The sequence below is a fragment of the Hippopotamus amphibius genome, chromosome 8, assembly GCF_030028045.1.
Source record: "Hippopotamus amphibius kiboko isolate mHipAmp2 chromosome 8, mHipAmp2.hap2, whole genome shotgun sequence".
NCBI lineage: Eukaryota > Metazoa > Chordata > Mammalia > Artiodactyla > Hippopotamidae > Hippopotamus > Hippopotamus amphibius.
Genome location: NC_080193.1, coordinates 103776202 through 103795282, shown reverse-complemented (window position 1 = coordinate 103795282; position 19081 = coordinate 103776202). Strand labels below are relative to the sequence as shown.

Sequence of the window (19081 nt, the reverse complement as noted above, 5' to 3'; positions counted from 1 at the left end):
TTTTTCCCTAGTGGTTGTTTAGCTACTATGCTAAAGGCCAGGGGTTGTCAGAGGCAATTCTGTGCCATGGATGAGACCTGTCTACTGTTGAAAATGACATGGCCATGGCAGAAAGAAAAGCAAATATGAGAGGTGGTGAGAGAATCCAGATGAGACCACAAAGCCCCTAGATACGGATATACGTGATACGAGCTCCTCCATCCTTCCCAGTTATGTGGACCAATACATTCCTTTTGGATTTTCATCACCAAGAATTAATCAAATTGTCCTTTTTTTCTCATTCTGCATCTTTCTGGGGAAACTTAGTCACTGAACAGCATTAGTCTGAAGATTGGCAAGTATGAACTGGTACATACCTGCAAACATCTAAAGAAAGTGTTTTTGCGAAAATTAAAACACAATTTCAGCCAAAACAGTGCTTTTTTCTTTTCCTTCCTTCCCTCCTTTCTTTCTTTCTCATTTCTTCTTGACTAAATATCTTAATTTCCACATGTCTGCTAGAAAAACAGAAGGAAAAGAACATATAAAGAAAAAAGTGAACAGCACAGGCTAGAGGAGTATAAGCAAGTGGGAACAAATAGAAGGAAAGACGGAGGAAGCTAAAGTTAAGGTGTGAACAAGGGCAAGAAAGAAGCTAGGACCTCAGGGTCCTTCCAAGTTCATTTGATACCAATACCAACATATTTAAGACCAAACTCTGAGTCAGTCTGTCTAATCTCTGTCTCTCTTCCTGCCACTACCACCAAGGAAATCTGAATAACCTCAACTTGGCCTACATGCTACACATGTAAAATTTAGAAAAAAGGAAATCCTTAACATCCTAAATGCACTAAATTTGAATGGAAGAACTACTGTGGAATATTACCAAGAAAACACTTTAAAAATTAGCCTGAGGCTCTACTAAAAAGTGGTTTTAATTCTTAAAAGACACACTTATTTTAAAGGATATCATGGATGTAATAAAAACAGTAATTTTTAATTAAGAAAAACAATGACTCAAGTCTCCATAGAAGTCCTTACCAGACTTGAAATTATTTCTTTTTCTCACAGGTGGCCAGCCGGGAATTAAAAATACCCATGTCGTACATGCACATCAGTGAAACCAGTACAGCTACGGTGCCTAATACAATCGCCACAGCAGCATCCATCGGCTCAGATGTCAACGGCAGAGCCGTGCAGGTGCTTCCTCCTGTCTGTCTTTCCCTGGGTGCTTTCTCCACATCTCTGGTGTTCTTAGCTGGGTACAGGCACAGTGGTTGGCTTCAGGGAAGTCATCCATGTCACTGAACATAGGCTTGAGATCTCCAAAATGCCAGGAAAGTGTGTTAGTTGGAGTAGCTTAAACTGAGGTGACAAACAGACCCAGAATATAATGACTCCAACATAACAAAAGTTCTTTTTTGCACATGTAACAGTCCAGAGGGAATGTTTGGTCATTCGAGCACCCAAACTGATGGAAATTCCTCCATCTTCAACATGTGGCTTTCAAGGTTGCCCTGAGCATCATCACTTGGATGATCCAAAGAAGGGAAAGAGCATGGAGGCCAGACCTAGGAAAGATGCAAGTCACTTCCCCTCATCATCCATTAGCAGAACCAGTCTCAGGCCACATCCAACGACAGGGGAGTCTGGGAAAATGTAGAGCAGTGGGAAACCATAGGCCCAGTACTATGGAAAAAGGGGAGAACGGATATTGGTGAACCGGAAGTCTGTCCCTGAGAGATACAGAAAGAAGAAATCTGAGTACCAAGTAATGCAGACCTGGGCAGGTTTCCCTGATACAAACAAGTTCTTACAGGCAGGTAGGCAGGCAGAACCCCAGCCAGGTGGATATGGTGCAATTAAAGTGTCTACATTAGTAGAGTTCTACCAGAGTACTCATCCTTTTACTTTGTACTTTTTTTTCTAACCGATGTAAAAGAGACTGCTAAATTTCACTAGTTCATAATAGAACCATGACTTCATATTCCTTAATTCAAAGATCTAAGTGCATGTACTTTTAAAGTAATGTCTGTCATGTTTCTGTTATAAACTGTTCACTTTTTCCATTGGGACATTCTGGGGAGGCATATATTCTCACTCCCAGGGCACTGCTCTTAAGCTACCAAGAGGAACTACTTTCAAATCCATCTTTTCTTTGTGGAGACACCTCCTAGGAGCTCAGAAAACAGATTCTTTTCACTCAGAACAAGGTGGGAAACCTCAAATTCATGAGATCCAATTTTAAGTAGAATCAAACACAAGATAGGAACTGCTCAGTGTGAATGGAAGTTTTCAGCCCAAACTAGGCATCAATCCATCTTCTAGGGTTTTAGGTTTCTGTATCAAGGATCAGAAACTTTGTGGATCTAGGTTATTACAAAAACAAATTATTTTCTCACTTCACACTCAAAGCCAAGGCCTTCACTGCATGATGGTAGATGGATGAACAGACAAAAGGATGGACAGAGAGTTGAACAATATTTCAGACCCAGAGGGATACTGGCATGTCATTGTTACAGACTGAAAAGCACAAATTTGAATGAAAATAGGATTTTTTCCCATTGATCTTAATGGCTAGAAAATATAAAAGCAGGTATAAATCCAAAACATTGAAAAAAAAAGAAGAAATTAAGAAAATGAGTATTCTGGGACTTCCCTGGTGGCACAGTGGTTAAGAATCTGCCTGCCAATGCAGGGGACACAGGTTCGATCCCTGGTCTGGGAAGATTCCACATGCCACTGAGCAACTAAGCCCACGCATCACAACTACTGAAGCCCGAGTGCTCTAGTGCTCACGTGCCACAACTACTGAGCCATGTGCTGCGACTACTGAAGCCTGTGTGCTTAGAGAGCTGTGCTCTGCAACAAGAGAAGCCACCATACTGAGAAGCCCATGCACCGCAATTGAGTAGCCCCCGCTCGCCACAACTAGAGGAACCCCACTCACAGTAACAAAGACCCAACCCAGGAAAAAAAATAAAAATAAAGAAAGGATGTGAATATTCTTAGAAAGGGGATATGAGAGTAAAAATCATCTGAGCCCATATTTTCACAGGAAGTGAATGAGGAAGGGAAAACACCCTCTATAACTGATGCTCTCCTCATGATCAGGGCCTGGGTTGGTATTATCTCTGAGTTGCCAGGGTGTCAGTATCAGGCACCTCATAAGCATTCACTGACCTGATTAATTATCAACTAGTATTCTTTCAAATCCTAACCACTGTGCTCATCTCTAATGAGGATTCACTTCTTTACTCCTTCAAGAATGCTTGTCAGATTCTTCTGAAACGCCTTGAGCCCATCATTAAGAAAAACCCAGAAGGCACTTGGGAAGACTGGGTAAGTGTTCCACTCTGTCTGTTACTAGAAGTAGGAAAACAACCCAAACCAGTGCTGAGAGCAGTACATGGCCACACTGCATAGAGGCAGTTCTAGGAACGGGTTTCTGTGAAAGGGCAGGATCACCAGCTTGAGACAGCTGCTCCATGATGTATGAGTGGAGAGAGAGGACAGGGAACAGCATTGCTAAGAGGAGGAACAGAAGTGTATGAAGAATTACCAGAGCCTTACCCTCCCTGCTTAAGTAAGAAAGAAGAGGGAAAGAGTGAAACTTCCTAAGCCAAAAAAACTTGAAGTTTTGAGTTGGGAGGAAGAAAACTAAAAAGCCTAATTGCTATTGACTATGTCTCAAGGGAAATGACTTGTTTAATCCAACTTTACAATGTCCTATATCTTATTTCATTATAACAGCTGTCTCACTCTTGCACAGACACTTACCAGAGTTCTAACACTTAGAAATAAAGTTCCAAATAGCTTGTGAACTAAGCCCCCAAATCACTTGATGTGCAAACAGGATTCCATCTTATTTGCTTAATTTAGATTTCTGAACTCAACCAAGAGAAAATTTTCAGTGTACTAGCTGAGGAGAAAAAGATATTAGGATGGATTCTATTATTGGTAACAAAGCACCAGTAACAATTGTCAGATGTCAATTTTGACATATAGAATATTTTCATTTTTATCTATCGATGGTATGTTTACTTTATTTTGACTAAATACACCCATTCTGCAGATAGAAGCTGCTTTTGAACAAAGAATCAGTCTTTCATCCACTGGATACTTCAGGTAAAAATAATGTGTTGGCTAAGAAAATATGAGGCAATCCAATTACTCTGGGCCTCAGTTCCCTCATTTGTAAAATAAAGTTTCTTTTTTTTAGATTTAACTTTAATTGATTTACAATGTTGTGTTAGTTTCTGGTGTACAGCAAAGTGATTCAGTTATATATCTATACATATAAAACTGAATATATATATATATTCTTTTCATATTCTTTTCCATTATGGTTGATCACAGGATATTGAATATAGTTCCCTGTGCTATAAAGTAGGACCTTGTTGTTTAACCATTCTATATATAATAATTTGCATCCCAAACTCCCAATCCAACTCTCCCTTACTCCCCCCATAAAATAAGTGTTTATTATGTGATGCCTAAGGTCTCTTCGAGGCCCCCAATTTTATGACTTCACATAGGCCTTTGAGCTATGTCCAAAGAAATATTAAATAATAAAAGTACCCCTATTTGGTAAAAAAAAATATATATGACTTAGAATATCTAATCATTATTTTCTGTTCTTTATTATGAGTAGTAAGAAGATATCATTATAAATAACTTGCAACTCAATTTTACAAATCTCCCTCCCTTTACCGTAAAGCCTTTCTATTTTGAAGCTCCTTGCTGGGCAAGAGAGATGGATAGGCCAGTCATGACCAGTCATCATTTGTGCAGTGCCTGGCCGTGGGAGGCCCTCAGTAGATGCATGTTAATTGAATGAAGCTGATTGTCAAATGCAGGAAGCATATGACGTTAGTTGTATAATCTAATGAAACAAACCACCAGACTACACACACACACACACACACACACACACACACACACACACACAGAGTAAACAAATTCTCAAGAAGAAAGGCGCTAACAGCCAGCCCAGTGCCGTGTATATAATGAGTTTCAAATTCCTAAGTTCGGTTACCCAAGAAGAGGGCAAATCAGCCCTCTAGCTGGGTCCATCTTCCATTAATAAACATGTCGAATGACTGGCCCTTTTTCACCAGCCCTGAATTACCATTGGTCCCCTGTGAGTTTGATTAGCACAATCTAGGGGATCCCTCTGGGAACCCTCATAAAAATCAGTTGAGGTTTTCGACTTGCATATCTAAAGCTCAAACCTTAAACCTTCAAGACACAGACACCCTGCGAGGTCTGGACCGAAACAATTTGTTGGCTTCTCTCTTTTTGCCATCCTAACTGCAGCACAAAGAGTACCTTCTTTAAAATGGAGGCAAATGTTAGTGTTGCTTTAGCTAGACTGTAAATACAGAGAGTAGTTTAAATGAGCTTAAAGGCAGTCACAATGAACGTCAATCAAATAAAATTCTATCATTAAAACTTTTGTAACTTAAAAAAAAAAATCAACACTGTTTGCACGCCCCACCCAAGATGAAGGGCTGTTTCTTCCCTCAGGGGCTACAAGGCCTTCATGGACTGGGAGAAGGGAGAAGGAGAGCCTTTCCCCTACTATGTCTATGGAGCAGCCTGTTCCGAGGTTGAAATTGACTGCTTGACAGGAGCTCACAAGGTAAGTCAGATACAACTTCCCTCTTGGCAAGCTAAAACAACAACAAAGTTATGTCTGTGTTAATAGCCCAACTTCATTATGTAATACGTGTACAATAAGAACACGATTCTTTCAATTCCATGGGAATGTTTAGAGATTCAGCATTAATCCGAATTTCCACCCAAAAAGACATAGTCAAGAAGGAATTGCTCTTGGCAGCCTAAAATACATTAAATTTTTTATTCAGACGAAATTACTTTCCAAAGGTTTTTTTTTCCCCAAAAAAGTGTCTATTCCTCAAGGAAGGCCAAGTAATCTATCTGAGGAGGTAATTTAGTAAATCACCTTGAGTAAACATTTTGAAAGCACATCTCCCCAAAGTCAATTATCCCAAGGGTATTACTGGTCCTAAAGAAGTAGGTTGGGGGAGAGGGGAGGGCAGATAATTAAAATAATTTTTGTGTTTACTATTTAACTGAGCATCCAAGAAACCCACTATTGGAGACAGGGAGTCATACTTAACCAAAAAGTAATAACTTCCACCATAAAGGGTAAACCCCAGGTATCATTCTAGAAACAGAGAGATTACAGAAACCTTAAATAGAATATAGTATAATCCAAAGTATAGGAAATTTACAGGGTGGACTGATGGCACATCTAAATTCCATACACAAATTATTGCAACATTATCTTGAACCATCTTGCCCCCAAATAGAAATGGTCAGTTTATGTAAAATGGGAAGGACTTTGCAAATACTGACATAAAATTTATCAAAATTTCTTTTATTGCTCCATTTTTGGTTAACTTGTCAACCACTAAAATATTATATAAATAAGATAAAAATACAGTAAATGAAGGGATGTCTGGAGAACAGTTGCCCTCATGTTAACACTCAAGTTTATCCTTAGGACACATTAATATTATGTCTCCATTTTCATTCTAGATCATTGTGAAGAAGTAAACTCATGAAACTAGAATCAAAGATTAGTCACAAGATTATTTTAAAACTGTGTTTCTGGATGTTTTTTAGATCCCAGTATACACAGAAATGATAATATTTGTACAACATACTATTGCAAACAAGGAAGGCATGTTGGCAGGTGACTAGCCTGGGGATCCTGCCCCAGGACCCCCGAAAGCCTGTGTCAGTATCTTAGCACCTCTGTAACCCTTTTGAGGCTCTACACTAGGTGGGAAGCTGTTTTTAGAAATCAGCTAGTTGTCTGACTCTCTAACCTAAAGGAGGTATTGCCAGATTCAGCAAATAAAAATATGGGACTCCCAGTTAAATATGAATTCCCGATAAACAACAAATAATCTTCTGGTATAAATATGCTCCATGCAATATTTGGGACATAGTTATTTTACCTGGCAATTCTACCTGAGGGTCTTGGTAGAAAACCCTGAAGAAATGAACCTCATGGGGATCTTCCATAATTTGGGGTGCCAGAAAAGTTAAGATTTGGTCTTCCCTATGCCTTCCTTACTATAGCTTAAGGTTCAGTCATTTCAGTATCGCTTTGGTCCCTTGAAATAGTTTATTCTTTTGGCTATTTGTGGTTGGTGAACTAAACCATCTGAAGATTCAGCTAGAACACAGCCATCTCTTCCCATTTTCCAATACCTATAATGCAAAATACACAAAGTTTCAAGATGGAAATAAATTGAAAACCCACTCTGAGGTGCATTCAATCTCCTGCCCTATCCAGGTTGAGAATGGATGAAGGTTGGTCTCAATGCCCATAGCAGGTTGTCTGAGAGGCCAATGGTTGAATCAAAAGAGAATTTCCCATGCAAAGGGCTAGGAAGTAGAAGTCCAAGTACTGGGCCTAAACAGCGAATGATGATGTTGTCAGAACAAGCACTGGAAGTGGGGGCAGAAGGAAAGCCCAGAGATATTCCTGAGATAGCCCACAGGCATATCGGGCTTTCTGTGTCTCCTTCGCAACCCGCATGCACATGCCGTGACGCAACAGAAGGGCCAGATTAGTGTGATTTTTCTCAGGGAAGGAAGTAAATTGGTCTCAACAGTCACCCCTTTTTGTTTTAATTGAGGTATAGTTGTTTTACAATATTGTGTTAGTTTCTAGTGTGCAGTGGAGTTCCCTGTGCTATACAGCAGGTTCTCATTAGTTATCTCAACATTAGCCCTTAATACACCCAAGAACTTGCAAATCCCCAAATTCATACAACCTCATGATTATATTAGATCAAATCCAGGCTGAGAATCAGATGAACAATCAGGCTCAATTAACTAAGTGACATTCAAAACACACCAACGTGCCATGCATGGACTTTGGAATCACTTAAGAGGAATCAAAACCCATGCAGAAATAGGATATTCCAAGAATGTTTACTTTTAGTAAATAGTTGGAGAGAAACAGAGAGGGTAAGGGAGGATGGGGGGTGGCAGAGAGAGAGAGAGAGAGCTATCTTTTCTCCAAAGGGCAAAGATATTTCATTGAGAAATAAAGGAAATTAATCAACATTGGACTTAGATTGAAAAAAAAAAAAAAAAAACCCATGCAGAAGATCGTCTGGGGTCATCGACAGTCCTGGTGCTAAATCTGCAGCGCTTAGCAGACGTCTTACCACCTCTAAAGTTGAAGGGGTTCAATGCAGTGCTCATTAACCAGCAAGAGTCCTGGAATAAATTGGGACCATTTGAATAAACCTTAAAATAATATTTTTAATTCAAGTTTTTATACTCAGGCAATTTTAATTTTGGCAGAAAATCAGAACGGACATCGTCATGGATGCATGTAGCAGTCTAAATCCAGCTATTGATATTGGGCAGGTAGGTGCTGGCCCACCTAGATGGATGCCACTTCCTGAGAGCCATTGTGGGGTAGGTAAAGGCCTTCTAAAAAGCACATGAAATCACAGAGTTTGACATTTTCCCCCTTCAGGTTGAAGGTTCGTTTATTCAGGGGATGGGCCTTTACACCACTGAAGAGCTGAAATATTCCCCAGAAGGTGTGCTGTACTCTCGAGGCCCAGATGAGTACAGAATTCCAACCATCAGTGACGTCCCGGAGGAGTTTAATGTCTCCTTGTTGTCACCGTCACAAACTCCACTAACCATCTATTCATCCAAAGTAAGCATCCAAACTTACTATTGTGCGATGTGATGGATCAGGTAGCTTGGTAAATGAAAGCAGGTGAACGAAATAAAAGATAAAGTTCAGCTGTTAGCAGGACCCAATCATGATATGGAGATAAATCACCTGGAGAAAAGTTAGATTCAGAGAAGATAAATGATTCACCCAATGGCAATTCTGGGATTTTATTTATTAATATTATCTCACTGAAAACTCTAAAATTCAGCAAGAAGCTTTGATTTGATAGAATAACATTTTCACTTAAGACATTCCCACTTAAGAACCTGAAGACTAAAGCATTAAACGGGACTGAAGGCACGATGCTACTGAGATCTTAGAAAGCAGTGGCCGTATGGACAGAATCCTGGACTGAGGGCTCAGAAAACCAGGATTCCTGCCTAGCTCTACCAACTCACTGTGATGTCAGGCAAACCGCTCACCTCTGAGGGGCCCAGAGTCCTCAGTCACACTCAGAAACGGACCTAAAACAGTGTTTCTCAACTGGAGGTGGGGTGGGGGTGGGGCAATATTTCCCCCAGGGAACACTGGCAATGTCTCGAGACATTTCTGGTTGTCACGACTGGGGGAGATGTTACTACTAGTGAGTAGAGGCCAGGGATGCTGCTAGACAGCCTTCAGTGCACCAGACAGTCTCCAACAAGAAAGAATTATCTGGCCCCAAATGTCAGTAGTGTCAGGAAACAAAGACACCAACCCTCAGTGATTGCTAAAGTAGTGAAATTGCGAATTAAAATAAAGATCAGCATTTGTTTGTTTTGCTCTATGCAGATTATGTGAAAACTACCCTTGGAGTAGAAACTTCATTTGGGTTTGAGATGTACTGTTAAATTTTTTCTTTAAAATCTTTTGGATGACTTCTTACTAGGGGTGGCAAATTGATAGCTTTTAAAAAAACGCCTTCACGTATATCTGCTGGAATTTTACCATTTCCAAACTGGATCCCACTTTCAGCCCAGAAACCTCTGGGCATATGGTAACCGGGGTGAGGATATGGGGGTGGGGCACAAATTTGAAAGGGAAAAACAATCAGCAGCACCTCTGGATCTTCATTGGGCTGGAAATCACTCAAAAGGGAAAAGGCAAAAGGCAGCTCAGAGCCCAGCTTTCAGTTCATCAAGAGTGATAAGCAGGCCCTAAGTCCCTGTGGTTGTGGCCAGTCACTCACAGGCAGGCCTTCGGGAAAACCATGGGTGCGCAGGTGCCTCACAGAGTGTACCATGTAATAATAAGAGGGACCTGCCAGGTACAAGGCACGTGCTAGATGCTTTTGCACTTCCTAAACCTCATGACACCCTGTAAGATAGGTATCATTGCCTAGAGAAACACAGGGACTAAGGGCCAGGATTCAGACTCCATCTCTCTAGCTCAGGGGGTGCAATTTGGGGGCCCACTGGTAGAATATAGCCTGAAGATGGGTTTTCTGCGGCCTACAGTGTTTTCAAAAGTCAGGGAATCTTAAATTAAAATACCAATTCCTAAGTTCTCTTGAAAAATTGGATGATCTGGTAATTTGGGCTGCATTCCTGAAAAACAACAATAAGCCAGAGCTGAAAGCTGCCCCTTTAGACAGGCCACAGAGTTATCAATGCAACACCATAATCCCCACTATTCCTTATCGTCCTTCATCTGCCCACATCATTCATTTACATTTCCTCACTGTTCCTTACAGATGCTAGGCTTGCAACTCATCATCTGGTACCAAAGTGTACCTTGCCTTCCCTGACCCTGGAGTCCTAATGAGACTCATGAAGTTGTCCAGTTCAGTCCACTGAATGTGCTTTTTAAAATAGGCTACCCTCCCCCCACCACATACACACATACACACACGCACACACATACACACACACACACACACACACACAAACCCCTTTCCTATAGAACAAAGATTTAACCCACACAGGATTTATAAAAAGGGAAGTTCAGGCAGTACTAGGATTTTTGAGTAATCAAGTTTCATTCAGTCAGTAAGTCAGTCAACAATTATTGAAAATTATTGTGTGTAAGACGTGGTGCTAGGAGTTGAGGATACAATAGTGAAAAAGACCTGCCCCTCATCTACAGTGGCTTGTGGTCTAGTATAGATGTTTCTAAAACAAATGTGCTTTTTTGCAGGGCCTGGGGGAGTCTGGGATGTTCCTGGGGTCATCAGTGTTCTTCGCCATCACTGACGCTGTGGCTGCCGCGCGCAGAGAAAGAGACACAGCTGAGGACTTCACAGTGAAGAGCCCAGCCACCCCAGAATGGGTTCGAATGGCCTGTGCAGATCGGTTCACAAAGATGGTACGGAATTACTGTGTATTTTCCTAAAAGGTGATTTTTCTATATCCTGCTTCTTAGACTACTCAGGTAAATTTATAACTTACTGTGTGCCTAATCAAATTATAAGAGCACATTATAAGATATAAGCTAATCAAAGTACAAGATGATAAAACTAAATCACACAAATACCTTTAGTATATGTAGTAATTTTAACTTTATAAAAAGCATTTCCCCATCTGTTATGTAATTTGATCATCTGGGCAGTCCTGAAGTAGGATAATTTATAGTGCTTCAGACACTAATAGCTAAATGTGAAACAACTGACTGATTTCACCAAACTGTTCTAAGTATTCCCTGCTTCTGTCCTACCTAATGTATCCAATTCTTCAACAAACACACACACAAAAAGTAACGCAGGTCATGGGGGCGTATTTGATAATGTCACTTTCCATGTTCCCTGTACAAATACAGAGTACACAGTCTCTCCTTCATTTAGGAAGCATGTGATCTCATGACCCACTGCTGCTTTTCCACTTCATTCCGTTTCATGACAGTGCATCCCAGCCCGGGGCGAGGACTCAGGAGCCATCTGCTAGACACACATGCGCACAGCAATGCCAACCTGCTGACCGTGGCAGACGTGCAATGTTGGGTGGGCATCGAGTCCACCTTGCGCCGATTTCCTCATAGCTTCCTGACATCAACAATAACAGTAGTTCACACTGACTGAGCACTCTACTAAATATTCTACAGGTTATCTCTCTCATTACTCATCCCTACAACTCTACCAAGTAACTACTATGATTTTCTTCATTTTACTATTGAGGAAACTGAGGTATAGTAACTTACCCAAGGTCAAGATTCAAGCCCAGACCGTCTGGGTCCAGTAGAAGTACATTGCCTCCTAGAGAGAAAAGAATTGATTCTCTACTTCTTACAAGAAATGTGTATCTTCATATCTATATTAAAAGAAGTCCAGATACTTAACTGACCTCTTCAAAACAGCCAGCCATAGAGTGAAAGAATAAAGTGACCCAGGATTTAGGAATATTGCTTAAAGGGATGTGTCATAATTAGTCATGTCCTTCCCCTACACGATACAGTCCCCTTCCCCTCTCCAAATCTGACTCAGCATTTCTTGGACTCCAATAATACTGACCACCCTGGATATTTCTCTGTCCCCAGAGATGGTTCTGCCCCTCAGGCTGACACTCAGCTGACTGTACTGTCCACAGAAAGAATTCCAATCACCTGCCTTGGTCCAGTCCCTCCTCAGATGGCCAAGGCCAGGGAATCAGCCCTCCTCCACTCCAGGAACTGCTTCCCAGGGCTGAGTTTGGCCCGAAACGCCATGTCTGCGTGTTCTTAACAGCACCAGTGACGTGGTGACCTTCACCCCAAAAGCCAAGCGCTGTTGACCTTTAAACAAAAGCTCTCAATCACCTTTTGCAGTAATAAATATCCTTTTCTGGAATGGGGCAGGTTAGGGAAATCAAAAAACACAACGCAGGAAAAAAAAAACTTCTAATCTTCCTTTCTTGCCTGGGCTCAACACTTTCAGTCCTCAAATGTCCCGGCTTTTAGAAAATTAATTCCTTTGTTTCCAAGATTTCAGGCCACTTTTAGTAGTCCAGTTGTCTGGGAAATTCACTCTGTCACATGCAGTGGTAAGAAATGAATCACTTTCATTTCATTCAGTGTTTGAAACTCAGCCTATTGGCTACCTGGTCCATGTAATGAGGCCATATTTTCTCCTACGTCTGATGGTTTCTTGATAAGATTAATTAATGTCTTCATGGATACAAATCATCTACTAATTTGTACACCCATCAATCAAATGCCCAGAGTCAATGTGAGAGTAATCTACCATTTTCTAAAATACTCAGAAGTGGATACATGGTTTCTAAATATCACCTCATATTATAATCTACATTTCATACTGTAAACGTCAATTTCATAACAAATATTTTTTATCTTCATAAAAGTCGCACATGTCCGTTATGGAAAAATTAGAAAATGCTGAAAAGAATAAGATGAAAGTTAAAATCACCCATAATCCCACTAAACAGAAAATACCAATACCATTTTTGGTTATATATATATATATACACACACACACACAGAAACACATTTTTAACTATATTTTGATTCTTATAGGTTTATATGTAAAATGCCCTATTTATGTATTCATTTTACAAAATTGGGATGTCCCTGACATAAATGTTGTTTTTTTTTTTAATTTTATTTATTTATTTATTATTTTTTGGGGGGTACACCAAGTTCAATCAACTGTTTTTATACACATATCCCCGTATTCCCTCCCTTCCTTGACTCCCCCCGCCCCGAGTCCCCTCCACCTTCCCCACCCCAGTCCTCTAAGGCATAAAGCATAAACATAAATGTTTAAAAAGATTTGAACAGTTTAATTGGGAGTGACTTGGTTGAGCCTTCATTCACAGGAAATCTGGATTGAGAAGATAATTTTCCCGTGCAACATCACTCAAAAAATATAGTTGCTTAAAGCCAAAAAGAAAATACCTGGCCAAAGTTGTTTATCCCCAAAACTCATAATCTTTATTTATAGCCACTGGAATAAGTTTTGGAGGCAAGAGCAGGGCAGGAGTTTCAATTTCTTAATAATAAGCCTCTTGTTATAGAGGCTACTTAGAACATGTTGAGAAGGACCATGTATCTTTCATTCTTATCCTGACCCACAATATTCCCAGCCATTTCACTGAGCTCACATATATTTGAATCAATGAGAATACAGGCTTCTTCAAATCCTTGACAAGACTTCAGTGATCCAAAAGTTTCTCTCTTCTGGCCTGCAGACCCCCTCTCCTCAACTGTACAGCAACAGGCAGAGGACAACCAAAGCCAGCCTTGAGCGGGCCTCCCAAGGGAGAGGAGAAGAGGAAGTCCTGACTCTTGGGTTAACAAAGAGAACCAGAAACATGCAAAATATAGATTCTTCTGCTGCTTCCTGTCACAGGAAATGTCAGTACTCCTCCAACCATATAGTAACACAAACCAGAAACGTTGTTCTTGGCCTGATATTTCTCTGCCTCATACTCAGTAGCTACTCCTTCACCATGCCCCTAACAATCTTTTCCACCAGTCTATTTCCTCCATTTCTAACCACTATGTCATTCATTCATTAGGCAAACATTTGTTGAGTATCTAATAGGTGCCAGGCATTGATCTGGGTGCTGGGAATACAGCAGTGAATGAAACAAAGAGTGATCTCTACCTTTAGGAAGGTTATTTTCTAGAGACTCTAAGTCCAACTACCATCTCTCTAGCCTGGGTCAAAGCAGCCTCCTAACTGGTCTCCCTATACCCACTGCAACCAGAGACATGTGGTGTGACAAACCTGATCACGTCACTCTAGCATGTACACAAGACGAAAAGGTTCCCATTGCTCTAGGATAAAGATAAGACTGTTTACATAGATCGCCCTGCCAAGGCTATAAACCTGCAAAGTACAGCATGGCCAGCCTCCACCTACGTCTCCAGCCAAATGAGGTACCCTATCCTACCTCGTCTCTCCACCCTAGCTACACTTGCCGTCTTCTGTCTGTTCAAGGACAGAGGCCTCCAGCAGCTCTGCCCACTGCTTGGGATCATCTTCTTGTTTTACCTCACCTGGCTAACCCTATACTCATCCTTGATATCTTAATCAAATTCAAGAAATTAAATGATACTTTCCTTCTTGCATAGTTTGAGATACCAGGAGTATAGTAGTGAACTAGACTCACAGGCACCTGCTCTCTCCCTGCAGAGGGGGAAGGCAAATAATTGCTGTAAATTATAAGTCCTTGCCCGACTCTGGGTTATCCCTGTGTGTCAACAGAACAAAACTTTCTGACTTAGCCTTAACCTTTTCTTACAGTCAAAGGGGTAAGAGATGTGGCCCCAGCTCTGATCAATCATCACGCAGTCATTCATTCATCTAGCATACTTATTCAGCCCTTTCCATGTGCTAGGCACTGCTGGGAACTAAAAAAATAGCGAGATAGTCAATCTCTGCCACATGGATCCTACATTCTGTTGTGGAAACCAGACAGTAAACAAATAAAGAAATACACAATATAATCTCAGGTGGTGATAAATACTGTGAAGCAAAATAGAAGAGTAGGGGGCTAGCACGTGATAGAGAGATTATTTTAGATTATTAGAGAAGTTTTCTCTGGAGTGTTTACATTTGAGCCGAGGCCTGAATGAAGTGCGGGAGCAAGTGCAAAGCTGGTAATGGTGGGTTCCAGGCAGAGAATAGCTAGTGCAAATGCCCTGTGGCAGTTTTAATGGATTCAAAGTAGCCTGGGACTAAGCAGCCCTCAAAAATGGCCTTCCTAGTAAGTCTCTGATATTGCCTACCTGGTGGAAAAAACTTGTAACTGAAAGGCTGTGGTTGTTGTTCTCTGTGGCAAAGAGATAAAAGAAATAGAAATATGTGGTCAAGCCACTTTATCTTCACATCATCAGGGTGAAACCTGGATAGTCCTTATCCAATCAGCAGCTTCCTGGCAACTAGCGTCCACCACAATGAAGGTCTACTGCTTCAGATCTTTAGAAACTATAATTCATTCACACAGCAGTCCTCCTGAAATTCTTATAGCCTGGCTCTTGACACAGACCAGTTCCTTTAAAGCACCTTGGAGCAAATCTGAGCCTGTATTAGAATTTACATTTGATCGAACTCTAATGTGGTTTTTCAGTTGAGATATATAGTGATTCACACTGGCATACAATACTGTACTATGAAAAAAAATTGTTTTGAGAAACATAGATACTAAAAATTTGGCCTTTGAATACTTTTGTCAGAAGACAATTTGTTCTGACAAGTAAGAAGGTGAGATGGTCAGAAGGTCTGTGTACTAGAACATGAGCATTGGAAAGTCCCAAACCTCCTCTTTTAATAACTTCTTATAACCATAAGGTAAAAAAAACCCAGCATATAGCTACTTCTTAAACAGAAATGATGGTCAAACATTCAGTATTCTTCCTTTGGAATTAAGTAAAATAATGCGTGTAAAAATACTGTGTAAATACAAGTCACTAAGTAAATATTACAGTTAAGGTCTCCACCAAATACCCATAACTGTTACTGACCTTTTTCAAAATATGCCTCTCCCAAAGGCTTAAAAAGAGTTTCCACACTAAATCAAGTTGATCTGCTGAGGGCAGAAAAAATAGCCCTGAAGACTCTGCAGCCTCTTTTTCGCAGGTAGTTTGTTGACTTTAAGCGTCAACAAAAAGTGGCATTGGTAAGAAGTCTGGAGCATTTTTGTTATAAAAAGTTCCACAGCTTGAATAATCACATCAAAGCTTGTTTTTGTTTGGTTGGTTGGGTTGGTGTTTTGTTTCTAACCCGGTGTCTTTGGTTACCTCGACTGCTGCTGTTATCCATGGGCCTTTTCTTAGGTGGTTAAGTCCTGGTCAGCACAGTGTTGCTGGTCATTGTCTCTGCTCTGAGCCCAACAGAGCAGGCTGGCTCAAACAGATACCACCAGAAATATCATGTCTATACAAAATTCCCTTTTTGGTGATGGGAGAAAGAAAAATGTGTTTCCTGGAAAACGTATTTTGTATAGGCATTTAAAATTCCACAAGAAAAAATAAATTTCCTTTAAAGATATACAGAAAATGCCTAATTAACACTTTCAAATTAGAAACAATGATTTAATTTCTTTAAAAAATTCTTAGGATGCAGAGACATGAAGGGTTCCACAACTTTAAAAATTAGAAAAATACTGCTTTGGAGAATTTGTCCTGCCCTGTTATTCTGTAAAGTTGGCGAGTGTCTTGTTTCTGAAGACCTTCATCTTCCCCACTTTGGAAACCTAAAACATACCAATGGGGAGGGGGCCTGGGGGAGGGGCATTAAGATTAAGAAACACAAACTACTATGTATTTTTTAAAAATATTTATGTACTTACTTTGTTTCTTATTTACTTATTTTGGGCTGCATCAGGTCGTAGCTGCAGCACACGGGAACTTCATGTAGGCCTGTGGGAGCTTTCACTGTGGCGCATGCATGCTCTTCATGGTGGGCTCTTCATTGCGGGCTCTCTAGTTGCGGCATGTGGGTTTTCTCTTCTCTAGTTGCAGCTTGCAGGCTCCAGAGCACATGGGCTCTGTAGTTTGCCACACGCAGGCTCTCTGGTGTAGTTGAAGCATGCGAGCTCAGTAGTTGTGGTGCGTGGGCTTAGCTGCTCCTCCACATGTGGGATCTTAGTTCCCTGACCAGGGGTCAAACCTGCACCCCCTGAATTGGAAGGTGGATTCTTTACCACTGGACCACCAAGTCCCTACTATATATTGATATAAAATAAATAAGCAACAAGACTGTATAGAACAGGGAAATATAGCCACTATTTTATAATAACTGTAAATGGAGTATAATCTATAAAAATATTGAGTCATTATGTTGTACACTTGAAATTAATAAAATATCGCAAATCAATTTAAACTTCGACCAAAAAAGAAAACCTAAAAAAAAACCAAACCTAAAACAGCCTCCTTCCACCTACATCACACCTCTACATCACTAGTACCCAGGTCTCATTTTCCTTCCCTGCTTCTTTTGCATTTCTAGGTGCACAGACTCTGTGAGAGTTGGCAGCATTAAAAGTGCCACCTGTTTAGTGCAGTAAAGGAAGCCCTTCCTGCCAGATGCTCGAGGAAAGGCATGTTAACATTTCCTGTGCTGTGGCCAGCCTGCTTTACCTGCACTGTTCGCAGCTGGTTTGCCCCCAAACACTAGTCCTCAACCCCATATCCTACCCACACACAGCCCTGCATTCCTCTGAGCAGGGGCAGATGTACTGCCAGTCCTACAAGCCTGCATTCTTTTTCCTTAGGGTTTTGGAACCTATCTCAATAACATGTAGAAATATGCAGTCTCCAGCCTGTTGTGCTGAAAGCTGAGCCACAGACAATTGGCAGGGCCTTAAAGCAGCACAAACATACCTCAGTCCCATGGATTCTGTGAGATGGAGAACAGACGCACATTGCACGACTCAGTAGACTCAGAGCAGAGGCTGCCACAGCGCCTTCCTCAGAACGCCGAGCCTGTGGTCCTGCTCCCATGAGATGCACACACACTCAGACAGGCAAGACACACATGCACACAAACCTGCATACACCCACATGCACACAAACTGAGACAGGCGTGCCCTCGCCCATTCTTCATCACATCCTCCTCCTCCCTGCCTCTCACGCTGTCTTGGGAGAGGTTTTGTTGTGAAACTGGTTCCACATTGAACATGCTTATTGCAGGATGCAATACATGGTGACAGTTCACACGGTGACTTTTCTTACTACTGAAGGGGATTATCTGATACTGTTAGTGAATGTATATTTTTGCATCTAAAAATTCTCCTACCTGGTCTCTGGAAGGTTACTCCTTTAGTCTGGCAAAGCTGGAAGCATCTCTCAGATTAAGAGAGGGAATAGCGATGCTGAACGGGGAAAAGGAAAAAGGCAGCCATCTTATCAGGTCAGGGAAAGGAATTACGACACACTTTTTTAGCTTTGTGATTAAGACATGGCCCTATGGGCTTCCCTGGTGGTGCAGTGGTTAAGAATCCACCTGCCAATGCAGGGGACACGGGTTTGAGCCCTGGGCCAGGAAGATCCCACGTGCCATGGAGCAACTAAGCCCGTGCACCACAACTATTGAGCCTGCACTCTAGAGCCCATGAGCCACAACTATTGAGCCCATGTGCTGCAACTACTGAACCCTTCGTGCCTAGAGCCTGTGCTCCACAAGAGATGCCACCATAGTTAGAAGCCTACGCACCACCAAGGAAGAGTAGCCCCCCACTCTCCGCAACTAGAGAAGGCCCCCAGGCAGCAACAAAGACCCAAGGCAGCCCATAAGTAAATTTTTTAAATATAAATAAATTTTAAAAAAAATACATGGCCCTGGAGTCAAATGAACCTGGGTTGCAATCCCAGCCCTTACCTTTGATGATTTATTTAACCTCTCTGATCATTTACTTTCTTTATAAAATGGGAGGAGAGGTTTGTGGAGAGAATAATTCTAGTTTCTTTACAGCATTGTTATAAGGTTTGAAGAAGACACATGAAGAG

The 19081-nt window shown here is 41.2% G+C and overlaps 1 protein-coding gene and 1 long non-coding RNA gene across 12 annotated transcripts in view; one reads left to right on the top strand and one right to left on the bottom strand.

Annotated features, from left to right (window-relative positions):
- The window catches only part of LOC130859041 (aldehyde oxidase 2), a 77493-nt gene that overhangs the window by 52232 nt on the left and 6180 nt on the right, over window positions 1-19081 (top strand). For 7 of the 10 annotated variants that reach the window (XM_057746285.1, XM_057746283.1, XM_057746291.1 and 4 more), the window contains 7 exons: window positions 1051-1179; window positions 3247-3321; window positions 4055-4107; window positions 5509-5623; window positions 8335-8400; window positions 8513-8701; window positions 10838-11005. In XM_057746285.1, the coding sequence (XP_057602268.1) occupies window positions 1051-1179; window positions 3247-3321; window positions 4055-4107; window positions 5509-5623; window positions 8335-8400; window positions 8513-8701; window positions 10838-11005 (795 nt within the window). Of the gene's footprint in view, window positions 1-1050; window positions 1180-3246; window positions 3322-4054; window positions 4108-5508; window positions 5624-8334; window positions 8401-8512; window positions 8702-10837; window positions 11006-19081 lie in introns of those variants that run through there. The other 3 variants (XM_057746290.1, XR_009055154.1, XM_057746292.1) reach the window with 3 other exon arrangements.
- On the bottom strand, window positions 1173-18189 carry LOC130859043 (uncharacterized). 2 transcript variants are annotated; one of them, XR_009055155.1, is made up of 5 exons: window positions 16924-18189; window positions 12236-12403; window positions 11834-11888; window positions 8720-8830; window positions 1173-1668 (listed from the first exon to the last, which is right to left on the bottom strand). It is a non-coding gene; the product is annotated as an uncharacterized LOC130859043 (long non-coding RNA). The 2 variants fall into 2 exon arrangements; XR_009055156.1 differs by lacking the exon at window positions 8720-8830.